Here is a 13,274-nt window from a genome sequence, read left to right as displayed (position 1 = left end):
CACCTGTGACCCTTGACAATATCATCTAGTCCTTTGGTATAACAACCACTTATTTGCAGAAGACCCACACATTTGTTATTTCCATGCGACTTTTCTTCGGAACTCCCGCTTCATATGAACAACCGTCTCCTTACCGTCTCCGCTCAGTGCCCATTAGGCACCTTGAACCCTACACGCCCCAAGCCCCTCCGTCCTCTAGTCTTCCCCACCCCACAAACCTCGCCCACCTATTCTTTGTCAACTCTGTGGATGGCACCCCCCCCCCCAGCCTTTGTGGTTTCCAGGAAACTTTGGGGTGACCTTGCTTCCTCTCTCCCCCGTGTGCCTCATCCCGTCCTGGTTCTGTCTTCACAATGTCTCCAGAGTCTGACAGCCTCTTAGTGTCTCCACTGCAGCTCCCCTGACAGCATGCATTTGCCTCCACTACTCTTGATTCGACATTTTCCTCCACACTCTGCTGTCCACACAGCAAGCAGAATAAAGGCTTTAAATCTTAGGTGAGATAGTTGCTTCACTGAAAATGTCCCATTGGCGTGTCACCCAATGGACAGGCTGCAAGGCACTAAATGTTCCGACCCCCTCTCCCCACGCCACCCCTGCCCACTGTTTGTCTCACCTGAGCTTTCACTTCTCAGTCCCTCTCTCTGCTCTGGTTACACGGAGTGCCCGGATGTCCCCAGGGCTGAGGGCACACCCTCCCTGCAGTTTGCTTGGCTTCACGCGTCCCTCCCATGGGGTATGACCGACCTCTCTGCCTCCTCTGAGTCGCTGCTGAAGCCCGGCCCCGTGACGCGGCTCACCTAGGTACCCTGTTAGTACTTCAGCCCTTCCCTCCTGCCCCAGTGCTCTTTACTCTGCTTTGCTCTCTTCCTCCTCCGGTTCCATTTACCAGCCGCTGGCCGGCAGTCTTCTTCACTCGCATGAAGGGTCAAGGGTGGGGGCTCCGGCCTGGCCTCTCCCATCACCTCACCAGCTCCGTGAGAGTGGCTCTTCTAAGTTTCCTCATCTGATGCGTCCAAGATTGCAGGAAGAATGCCAGGACACAGCTGGTGATCAGTAGACACTTGTTGAGCCGCTGAACTGTATGGAGGGAGGGAAGCGTTAGAGACACAAAACACGTTCTACCTCGTGAGTCATCGGGGGGATGCAATTTGCCCGGGATAGCATCCCTCAAGCACCAGATGTTCTATCTGTACGACTACTGGAGTCTGATAACATCGGGTGTTGGTAAGCACGTGACAGAACGAAGGCCTGCGACCACTACTGTGAGGCTCAGTGCTCAGGTCACTGGGCAGAACAGCTTGGAGATTCTGTTTGAGCCTAGAAAGATCCTGGGTGAGTTCACAGGGGTGCTTGCTGGAGCACCATTGCCATAATTAAGAGGTGGGAATGTGGCAGGGCGCCTGGGGGGCTCAATCAGTTGAGCATCTGACTCGATTTCAGCTCAGGTCATGACCTCATGTTCTTGAGTTCAAGCCCTGCATCAGGCTCTGCACTGTTGGTCCAGGGCCTGCTTGGGATTCTCTCTCTCCCTCTTTCTCTTCCCCTCCCCTCCTCTTTCTCTCTCTCTCTCTCTCTCTCTCTCTCTCTCTTACAAAATAAACTTAAAAATAAGATGTGGGAATGTGGCTATACTCTTGTGGTGAGCAAGACATAACGCATAAACTTGTCAAATCGCTGTGTTGAACACAACTAATATGACGCTGTGTGTTGACTATACTTCCACAAAAATAAGTAAACACACACACACACACACACACAGAAAACCTCAAAAATAAAATGTAAAAACAAACTATCCTTTAGTAGAGGACTAGAAAAATAAGCATTTACCCATGCTTTTACAGTGTAGGAACAAAACTCTACATTTTTCGATGTGAAGGACTTTCATGTAAGTAACACTGAATGTAAAAAGCAACTTGAAAATGGTACCAGGACATACATCCCAAAATGACCTCTCTTACGCCATAAGCGTTCAATGTAGAAAACAGGACTAGAGATTGTCTGGGGAGACGTATGCACGCGGACATGGAAATGATGGAAATGTGAAAGGGGAAATGTACTAGGGAACAGTCCATCCACATTTTAGAAGTGTGCAGTGAGCAGAATGGCCGATGAGTGCGTGGAAGAGAGGGTTGTGTGGCCGTGTCTGTAAGATTTTATTTTTGCAGACGATCTGCAGCCGAGGAGCCCAGCATGATAGGTGGTACAGGGTCTGCTACAGCCTGTACTTTTCTCCATGTTAAAATTATTTTATGTCGACATCTTAGGATTTTTATCTCCCTGACAATTTTGTGTAACACGCGGTGAAGGAGAAACTGGAGACCAACCCCGTCAGGAAGTAGTGACTTGTGTTGGTCCGTTAGCTAAGCCCTTCCACGGGGCTGTTTGCTTGTCCCGACGACAGTCCTGCCCAGAAGAGTGAGCTTTCTAGAGGAGAGATGTTTTACGTTGCTCTGGGAGATGTTTGTAAATCTGATAGAAGTAGATGAAAATGTTCTCGAGACGGGAGTTGGTGTCACACATTTCTGCCTTTGTGTTGGTATTTCAAATTATGCATTTTTCTGAAAATAAAACTTATAGAAACCAACAGCGTAAGGTGAGATGGTTCGGGTCCAAGGACAGCATCCCCGTGCTTCAAAGAGGGCCTTTGCAGGTGTCTCTCTGGGCACGGATGCTACCATCTAGTGGGGTGTTTCAGGAACCACACGGAAGCCACGGAAAGATCAGACTTTGATTAGCTTAAAGCCAAGCGATGTCGAAGTCGCCTTTGATTTGTGAGCCCGAGAAAGCTTTGAATTATGAAAAGAACTGACAGTCTCAGAAGGAATCGTTCCATTGTTTCGTCCTTAACACGCGGCTCTGCATAGAGCTTGGCGGTGTGTGTCCGTCAGGGGCAGAAGGGATCCTCGGTGCACCAGTGGGTCCACGTCCAGGAGGCTCGGTCCCCTCTGCCTCGTTGTCAGGTGACACCGTGTCGCCGGGGTGTGGGCAGACGAGATGAGCTCGAGTGCATTCCCGGTGGTGCTCAGGTGTTCTCGTGGAGCGGGAAGCCCTCTTCCGAGTAAGTGTGCCAGCTGTGCTCTCTCCCGCAGCCTGCACTTCATCGTGTTCGACACCGAGACGGCCCATGACATCCTGAAGGTCTGGGACGGCCCCGTGGACAGTGACGTCCTGCTGAAGGAGTGGAGCGGCTCCATGCTCCCCGAGGACATCCACAGTACCTTCAGCTCGCTCACCCTGCAGTTCGACAGCGACTTCTTCATCAGCAAGTCTGGCTTCTCCATTCAGTTCTCAAGTAGGTGACGGCTGCCCTCTCCCTCGTCCTCGCGGTCATTTGTACTGCCGTTTGTGTCCTTAGGCCTCGCTCCTAATGGAGGTAATTTCTGTGGAGCGTAATGGGAAATTTTGAAAATGCGTCTCAAGAGAAAAGTCCGTTTCAGGGAACGCTCGCGTTGGCAGGAAGGGTTGGGCATCGCATGTCCGCGGTTACGTGAAAAAATACACACAAAACTTTAAAGGCTCGAGTTAACTAGGGAAATTTGGGCCCAAGACATGTGTGGATCTCTACCTGAGTGTAAAGTTTATCTCTGGTGCCCCCGCAAAACCTGTACCAACTCTAGGCTCCCTGATTGTGCTATGAAGTCCCCATGCCATGGAGATGCTCACCTGCTGTGCTCTGAGTGTCCGTGGTCAGCCACCCCAAACACAAGTGCCCGGATTCTTCTCCTTCTTTGGACCAAGGTCTTGAGTACTTCACTTGAGACGGTGATCTCTGGGCGATCGCTCACGGGACACAGTGTTCGCACATTTGAGCTCTTACCTCCTGAAAGACAGGTTTCACCTTGGCTTTTTTTTTTTTTTTTTTTTAACTCTCCAGCCCATTTTCAATGAGCGGTTTCTCAAGAAGGAAGGAGTGAAGATATTTTATGGAAGTTCCACTTTTTTCAAAATTTTTTTAATGTTTATTTATTTTTGAGAGGGACAGAGACAGAGCGTGAGCAGGTGAGCGGCAGAGGGAGGGAGACACAGAATCCGAAACAGGCTCCAGGCTCTGAGCTGTCAGCCCCATGAGATCATGACCTGAGCCGAAGTCGGACGCTCAACCGACTGAGCCACCCAGGTGCCCCGGAAGTTCTGCTTTTGAGTGCCCTTCAAGTTGCACCACGTAGAGGTCATATGATTTGGCGGTGCACGTGGTCAGCCGTGGGCGTAAGACAAGTGGGGTTTGCACATAACACCTTCCAACCCGCCTCATCCCTTGGCAGGTCACTGGTGAGCATATTTAGGATTTACATAGCAACTGGACTTAGCTCAATTTAATGCTTTAAAAGGTTGCTAATAAAAATGAGATTATCATCTGCACAATTTTTTATCTCTGGTTTTACTGTGCTTCGAGCGTGGTAATTTGCAATAATTTGCAAACGTGCTAAATTTTTCACCGGTCTTTGGTAAAAACATCAGAGGTAAGTTTGTTCCAGCGAACCTAGCTTGGGGGAAAATGTCCTTCATCTTAAGAGTTTTGCTCTTTATCTTCAGAAATGGTGGTGAGTAGACAGTAGATGTGTAATCTACTGTCCTTCTCTGGCAAAACAAAAATGTTGGCAGCACTATGAGGTTATGTTTGTTTTTCTCTCTTACCTGTTGTATACTTTCCTAATTTGTCTTAACAGATAACTTTTTAGAGCAATTTCAGGTTCACAGCAACATTGAGAGGAATACAGAGGTTTCCCGTATACCCTCCCCCAAATGCCCAGCCTCCCCCGTTGACAACATCCCCACTAGATGGTGCGTTTGCCACAGTGGATGAACCCATGCTGCCATCGTCATCACCCAGAGTCCACAGTACGTGCTACGGACGTGCACAAACGTGCAATGACATGTATCCACCATGATAGCGTCGTACATTCATCCATGGCCCTGCACATCTCTGTTCCACCTGCCCACCCCTCCCCCATGCCCTCAGCCACTGGCAACCACGGATCCCTTTACTGTCTCCATGGGTTTGCTTTTCCCAGAATGTCATAGAGTTGGAATCACTCAGTGATTCCCACGCTACAGGATGCTTTTTCCGATGGGTTTCTTACACTTGGTGATATGCATTTAAGGCTTCCCCGTGTCTTTGCACCTCTTCTTAGTGATGGATAATTCATTTCTTTTTAGCGATGAAAAATACTTCACTGTCCAGATAGACCAGAGCTTCTTAACCCATCACTACTGAAGGGCATCCTGGTTACGTACAGGTTTTGGCAATCATGGGTAAAGCTGCTGTAAACATTCTTGTGCAGGTTTTTGTGTGAACATAAGGTTTTAATTCATTTGGGTAAATACCAAGGAGCTTGATCACTGGATCCTATGGTAAGAATATGTTTGGTTTTGTTCTTGGCCTTTTAAAACCCTTCCTTTTTTAAAATTCTTGCAGAGCCCGGAAACCGCTTATTTTCCTGTGTTCCTTCAGGATTCCTTCTTTTCAGGAAAAGACAACTTCCTACTTTGGGTTTTTTTTTAAAGGCCCTTTGTTTTATGTGAGAATAACAGACATTTTAATTCTCCTTATATGTTGATGTTTAGGAAGTGTACAACATGAACACATCCACTGAAGTTCCTACAGAAATGAAACTTGCTTATTTTTTTGTAAATTCAGTGTTCCAGGTGCTCTAGTTTGAACCATGTGAAGGTGTCAATTTTATACATAAGAATGTGTGACTATTGGCAAATCATATGGTTTTACAAGACCCTTGTGCATGAACTTTCCCCCCTCCATTCCCAGCTACTAAGTCCCTCCGTCTGGTACACTTTGAGAAATTCCACATTAAGGGCAAAAATACACTATTGATTCTGAGGTTCTATTATTAATTGGGTTTCTGCAAGGTTGTCTTAAAAACTCTATAAAAAGGCCAAAAAATATATAAAATGTTGCTTGTTATAATTTAGATTATTATAAATTAGATTATAATTATAATTTATAATTTTTCCCAGACTCTAAGGAAACTTGGGCTTCTCTGTTGATCTCTAAAGATTTGTGACTGACCTTCTGTCTCCTTTTTTATTGCTTTATTTGTGAATTGAAGATATTGTACCAATTTCTAAGGACATTTGCATTTAACCCTGCATTCTGTGTTGTACATTTTCTCTTTGCCTTTTTAGATTATTCTCTGCCTTTTCCCAAGCTGCTCGCTGACCCGAGAGGTGAACATGTGTGCACTAGGCCTTCTCTCCTATTTGGATTCATCCACTGGGGAGCTCTGGCAGGACATGAGAAATACAGGATGTAGTGTGTGGCCGGGGGTTTGATGTACCCTGTTCCCTCTCCTGTCAATTTCCCTGGGGCTGGCTCTGTCCCTCCGTGGAAACTTACTGCTTTTCTCAAGAAGCTGTGTCTGTCCATGTTCTTTCCAGATACTTATAACCAGTTCTCAGCAACCACACCTCTACCTGGGGTTAACCTTTTAACGAAGCCCTCTCAAATAATCCTATTGGAAGTGTGCTCTAGGTTTTGTGTTGGATCCTTATTTAATTGTAAATAAGGTTGCAGTCCCGTAAGCCACATTGGGAAGCCTGTGAAATGGTCAAGCGTGTGTTCCACTCTCTGTTATTAGAACAAAGGCCATTTCTCTGTTTTCTAAGTGAAATTATATCCACTTCAAGCTCCTATGCATGAAGGTAGATGAGAAGTCCAGTATCGGTCTGTTGTACAAAGCCCCCTCCCCATGTTGTGGTGTGTGGGGAGTCAGGATGTGTTCTGTGTGGTGAGTAGGAGGAGACCAGGTCCTCTGTGCTCTCTTTGGGTGCTGTTCTTGCCCTTGGTGGCCACACAGATTCGTCTCACGGAGGCTCTGTCTGTGGACAGAGCTGGAACACAGCGGCCCTGCCCCTCTCCACAGCCAAGATGCTCCATGAACTTCGAGTAAAGTCTGCCATTTCTGGGACACCAGTGGGAGTGAGATACTGGGACACAAGACTCTGTGTCTCTGAGAACTTGATGAAAAGTTGACTCTTACACCTAGTTACCCTAGATGTAACAGTCAGAATTTGCCCAGGACAAAAATGTTTCCTAAAACCCCTGTCAGGTAATAAAACTGACACGCCCATGTTCCAGGAACCCCTGTCGGCACCAGTGCACTGGGGCATTTTGGTCAACCTACCCTTACCCGTGACCAGTGTGCCAGTCTCCGTCTCTGCAGTTGTGGGACCTTCCTTTCCTCATCAGACTTTGCTCATGGGAGGCTCCATTGAGAAACCAAATTTAAACTGGAGTCTTGCTGAACCCAAGGTCTGAATCTCCTCAAAATATGCAAAAGAGTCCATCTCTCCAGACCAAAAGGGCTTTGCTCCTCTTCTGTAAGTGAGAAGAAGGCAAAGTCCATAAATTTTTATCTATGATCTTGAGACAACAACAACAACAAAGGCACTTTATGTATAAGTTAGATAGTTTTAGCATTCATAAGTCAAGCTAATGTTAAAATTTGAAGTATTAGCACCACACTGCGATTTCAAAATAAAATTTTAAATGATGGAACTGAAAAAAAAAATGTTTTCCTCATGTAATTGATGCCAAGTATAACCACTGTTCCCAGGCAAAAGTGCCCTTTATTCAATAGTATTAAATTCGAGTTTTCTTGATAAGCCATTTTAACTTGATAGCATGCCAATAATGTGTGAACTAAGAATTATAGGTGTCACTGAATTACTGGAGGGAAACATACTCATTTGGGCATTGGTTTTCTTAGAGGTACTTAAATCATCAGATTTTAAATAAGCATAAAGCATAAGAACTTGACCTCACTGCCACTGTATGTCTCAGGCACGTGACTCTGTACTAAGTTGGAGCTTTTCAATTTTGACAACACCCCTGTTCTCAAAATGCCTTCTTCAGCTGCTTCTGTCTTTCTTAGTCCTCTTTCTTCCACTGGCCACTCTTTTGTGGCCTCAGTTTTTTGTTTTTGTTTTTGTTTTACCATTGTACTGTTATTTAATTTTGTGTGCATATTATCACTATTTTTTAAATTTAAATCCAGGTTAGTTAATATATAGTGTAATAATTTAGGGGTAGAATTTAGTGATTCATCACTTACCTATAACACCCAGTGCTCACCCCAACGACTGCCCTCCTTAACGCCCATCACCCATCTAGCCCATCCCCCCACCCAACAACCCTCAGTTTGTTCTCTCTAGTTAAGAATCTCTTATAGTTTCTCTCCCTCTCTGTTTTTCTCTTGTTTTTTTTTTTTTTCTTCCCTTCCCTTATGTTCATCTGTTTTGTATCTTAAATTCCACTTAAGAGTGAACTCATATGATATTTGTCTTTCTCTGACGGCCTTATTTTGCTTAGCATAATACACTCTAGTTCCATCCACGTTGTTGCAGATGGCAAGACTTCATTCTTTTTGATCGCCGAATAATATTACATTGTGTGTGTGTGTAAACATTAAATATTTTTTTAAATTATATCTATATCTGTGTCTGTCTGTCTCACATCTTCTATATCCATTCATCAGTCAGTGGACATTTGGGCTCTCCCCATACTTTGGCTATTATTGATAATGCTGCCAGAAACATTGGTGGGCATGTACCCCTTCGAAGCAGCACTCCTGGAGCCTTTGGATAAATCCCTAGTAGTGCAATTGCTGGGTCATAGGGTAGCTCTGTCTTTAGCTTTCTGAGGAGCCTCCATAGTGTTTTACAGAGTGGCTGTGGCAGCTGGCACTCCCATCAGCAGTTCTGTTGCGGCCTCTTTTGCTGGTTTTCCTCTTTCTGCCCTCAAACTCTAAAGGCTGGATGTGTCTAGGGTGACATCATGTGTTTCTTCCTGTCAACATTCACTCCTCGGGTTTTATCAGCCAACCTTCCAAAACCTCTGCCCTGAGCATCCACTGTCCATTTGCCACTGCTCCCTGCCTTCAACTTGGCACATGAAACCTGGCCTCACTTCCAACCCAGTCGTCTCCCAAAGCTGACGTTCTTGAAGTCTCTCCTGTCATGGCAGATGGCAACTCCATTCTGCTTGTTGTCCGGGCAAAGCCTCCGAAGTCATTTTTTTTTTTTTTTTAGAAATCTCTTTCTCACACCCCATATAACCCCACAACAAATTCGGTAGGGTCCATATTCAAAACCCCAAATCCAACCAGTTGTCTCAACCTGTGCACTTGCCACATTGGTCTAAGTCTTTTGGGCTTGGGCTGAGTTATCCAGGCTTCGTCTCTCCTGCTCTTGCCCATTTACTAACTTACCTGAGCACAGGAACCAAGATGAGTCTTTAATAAATGCTATAAAATCTTCTGTGCAAACTTCCCCTAATCCACATTTTCAACACCACCCTCAATCACTGCCCTCCATCCTGTCAAACCCCCTGTAAGTTAACACTCCAGCAGAACACCAACCTTCCCTCGGGGTGTCCCCCATATATGGTGTATGTCCATTTTACATACTTAAATCCCCACCCTTATCTCTTTGCTGGCTTAATGAATCCTAGTGTGGCCACGCCACCTTTGAAGATTCCTTTAGGGGAATGAGTCCTTTGTCACTTAACAGTCCCCAGATCCAACACCCATACATCTGGTGAAGTGCTTATTGTGTCATCTGTGAGTACTCTGTTTGTTGTTGCTAGACTCAGTTCCTGGAGGGCAGACTGTATTTGTATTTCTACAACCTGATAATGTGATTAGTGGCTAAAAGGATTTGCTAATTGAAAATGCTTGAAAATACTGAGATGGCTTCGACTGCATGACAAACAGTGTGTCATCTACAGAAAATGATGGTTTTGCATTAACTTTGGCTTCATTCAAAACTTTTAATAGGCAAGACCTTAATCATAAATATTTAAAGACTAATTTTAATAATAAAGCTTCTTTTTTCCCTCCTGGATTATTTTTTACCCGATGTTGATAGTTAAGATAAATGATCTTCAATGTTTATTATTAGAAGTGTAGTGGCCAATATAGACTGTGTTTTGACTAGTCAAGATCGCATTATACAGATTCAATGAAAGTCAGGCATCTTTGTTGACGATGTATACCTTTATTTATCCTTGATTACTTAATTGTTTATACCATTCAGAAAGCAGGCAGAACATTTTCATTTTATAAAGCTTAATGCCCATTTTTAACATGAGCATAGTATAATCTATCATTTGATCAATTTGGTTATCTCATTAAATCATGATCATTTTTTGCCCCTGCTCTAAAATACTCTTGGGACAGGGACAGCTGTTTACTGAGGGTAAACTGAGGTTTACTGAGGTTGCTTAGTCTCAACCCCGCATGTGTGTGTGTGTTTCACAGCTACGGATGCAGGAAGGTGTGCAGCACACGCTTCCCTGTGTGTTTTTACTACACTTGCCCATAAGACGAGCTCTTCTGAGCTTGGAAATGAGCTGTTGACACTCACAAGATATTCAAACCCCATTAAAGATCCATTGTCCTGCCAGCTCGGAGCAGCATGTAAAACATGAGAACAAGCATCGACTAGTGCAATTATGCTAATTGTAATCAGCCTAACACTTTTCATTAAAGCTTAATTACCATTTAATCATGCATAAAATGCAAGAAAATGGAGTTGGGCACAGAAAACTGACCTTTGCTCCGGGGGTTAAATAAGCTTCAGCTGAGCCTTCAGTGGTCTCTACCATCCGCCCTTCCTTCTTAGGGAAAACAGCTCTGGAGCAAGTTGGCACGTCAGGTTCTGTGGGATGGATTTCTTCGTAAATCACGGCTGTAACTTAGCGGCTGCATGACACCTCTTCCTAATTTGCTTTATTGAGAGATAATTTAGTAGGTAATTTTCAGGTGAAAAAAATCATTTGCTGTTTATAATGAGAGAGGCTGTTGGGGCTGCCAGTCGCCAAATGGGCTGGGATTGTGTCATGGGAGAGATCCAGCCACGAGCCCTGAGTTTATGGGCCGGTGTCCGTGACGCACAGCACATGGCAAGTGTGACTACTGATCCTCTCTGCTCTCCCAGAACTTGCCTCAGGGGACCGATGGAGAGCTGACCGCAAACTCTCACCATTGGCCGCTCACACACACAGATTGTGAGCAGCTCAAGGTGGAAGAGTTTTATTCAACTTTGATTAGCAGCACCCAGCTCATGACAGAGGCACAAAGCACGTGTACTGCATTGATTGAGCATGAGATGCCACCTTAGCTGAGGCTCTAAATCCCACGTTCCGTGGGAAGCTGGGATTTTAGCTGGGATTAGTCTTGTCTGATAGCAGCAAGATTGGTGAGGAAAGGAAAGGAGAGAAACAGGACAGGTACATGACACCTTCGCTGTTTGTGAGAACATATCTTGTTTCCCTCCACTTTAATGAGATATAATGTGACACCGATAGAAGTAGGGTGTACAACCTTGTGATTCATACGTTTATATTTCGCAGAATGATTAGCACGTTCGTTTTTGCTAACACCTCCATCACATCGCGTAATCACCATCCTTTTCGGTGGTGAGAACATGTAAGATGTACTCCCTTAGCAACTTTCGTGTGTATAATACAGTACTTTTCACCATAATCACCGTGCATCGGACTCCTAGAATTTATTTACTTTGTTACTAGAAGTTTGTACCATTTGACCAGCATCTCCCCATTTCCCACATCGTCCAGCCTGTGGTAACTACCTTTCTATGATTCTATGATTGTGACTTTTTTAGATTCCACCTATGCGATGTATACAGTATTTGTCTTTCTGTGTCTGATGTAGCTCTACACACACACACACACACACACACACAGGGAGAGAGAGAGAGAGAGAGAGAGAGAGAGAGAGAGCGAGCTGCAATGGGATTACATCTTTATCAATTCACCTGTTCAGGGACACTTAGGTTGTTTCCTTATCTTGTCTGTTATGAATAGTGCTGCAGTGGACATGGAGGTATAAATATTTATTCAAGATCCTATTTTGATTTTCTTTGGATAAATGCCCCATAGTGAGACTGCCGGATCATACTGTAATTCTACTTTTTAAAATTTTTTTAGGAAATTCCGTACTGTTTCCCACGGTGGCTGCACCAATTTATATTTCCACCGACAGTGCACAATGGTTCCCTTTTCTTGAGGATATCTCTTGGATGCTTGCTATAAAAGAGAATATCAACATTTTTCTATAGAACGACCATCTGGAGTATCATCTGTAACTGCCTTCCTGCTAACATAGATCCTACCCACACTCAAAGCTCATTGATCAGACCTCAGGCAACAGTGATGTCTGTGGATAGCCACGGCCTGCCCACCCTTCACCAAGACGTGGGACATAGAATTTCCCATGAATCTCAAACTCTAAATCAACACATGATATATTAGGCAGCCTTATGCAACCTTATTTTGAGGAAAGGGAAATGCTCCCAAATTTAATAGACTGAATTATCACAATGTCTTTAAAAACATGTCATTCAAAAATAAGTTGAGTCAGTAAGGAGAGCATAGAGAGTGCAAATCACCGTGGCAATAAATGTTGAGATTAACTATCTAACCACACCCTGTCCTTGGTAAGGGTTACCCTTGGGCTCATAATGTGTGTGATACCATAGGTATAATAATTTCACAGTAATGAATTTAACTGTTCATTTGTGCACTCATGCATGGATCCATTTATTTGCCAACAAACATTTGACCCCTTCCTATTATGTTTCTGATATGATGCTGGTATTGGAAACCCACAGCTGTGGAAGGCAGAAATTGCCCCAGTCATCAAAAATGGTAGGAGAAAGGCAATTAGACAATGAATGTCTACAACGTGAATGGTTATAGCACCACTGAAACAACGTATGCCATTCAACAGCAATCCCGCACGTCTCTGGTTCCCGCAGATCCTATCCGTGTCCTTGCCCTCCCTTGGATGACCTATCCAGCCCTGGGATTCTCAGTTCCCATCTTGTCTCTGGTTCCTGCAGATTCTATCCGTGTCCTTGTACCCCCTTGGATGACCTGTCCAGCCCTGGGATTCTCAGCTCCCATCTTCTACCCTTTGGTCTTCTCCACTGCATTTCCCTAACTCCTCTTGGGGTTCTCACTGGTCATGCTTCACCTAAAGCTCTTGAAAAGTTAAGTTCAAACCTGTCTCTCTTCTACTCTCATATCTATCTGTCTCCGCCCCCGTTTACTTCATTCCTTTGCTCTTACTGGGGCACCGAGGCTGTTGCTTTCTCCTTCCTATTCCTTCCTCCTAATTTGTGATTCCTCTTCCCTTACAGAGCAATGTCTTCTGTAGAATCTCTCCTGTGATATGCTGGACCCCCTTGTCTTGTGAGCTTTGTGCTATAGTCATCTGCCCTCATTCTCGTGC

At 44.8% G+C, this 13,274-nt stretch overlaps 1 protein-coding gene across 5 annotated transcripts in view; it reads left to right on the top strand.

The window, feature by feature from the left end:
• Positions 1 to 13,274, top strand: part of CSMD1 (CUB and Sushi multiple domains 1) — a 2,004,702-nt gene that overhangs the window by 1,700,209 nt on the left and 291,219 nt on the right. For all 5 annotated transcript variants that reach the window (XM_053900776.1, XM_053900775.1, XM_053900774.1 and 2 more), the window contains one exon: positions 3,093 to 3,295. In XM_053900776.1, coding sequence (XP_053756751.1) covers positions 3,093 to 3,295 — 203 coding nt within the window. The remainder of the gene's footprint in view (positions 1 to 3,092; positions 3,296 to 13,274) is intronic.

Source organism: Panthera pardus, unplaced genomic scaffold (genome assembly GCF_024362965.1).
Source record: "Panthera pardus isolate Hobbes unplaced genomic scaffold, ASM2436296v1 HiC_scaffold_13, whole genome shotgun sequence".
Taxonomy (NCBI): domain Eukaryota; kingdom Metazoa; phylum Chordata; class Mammalia; order Carnivora; family Felidae; genus Panthera; species Panthera pardus.
The sequence above is the reverse complement of the archived record's forward strand: the minus strand, read 5'-3'. Positions and strand labels throughout refer to the sequence as shown.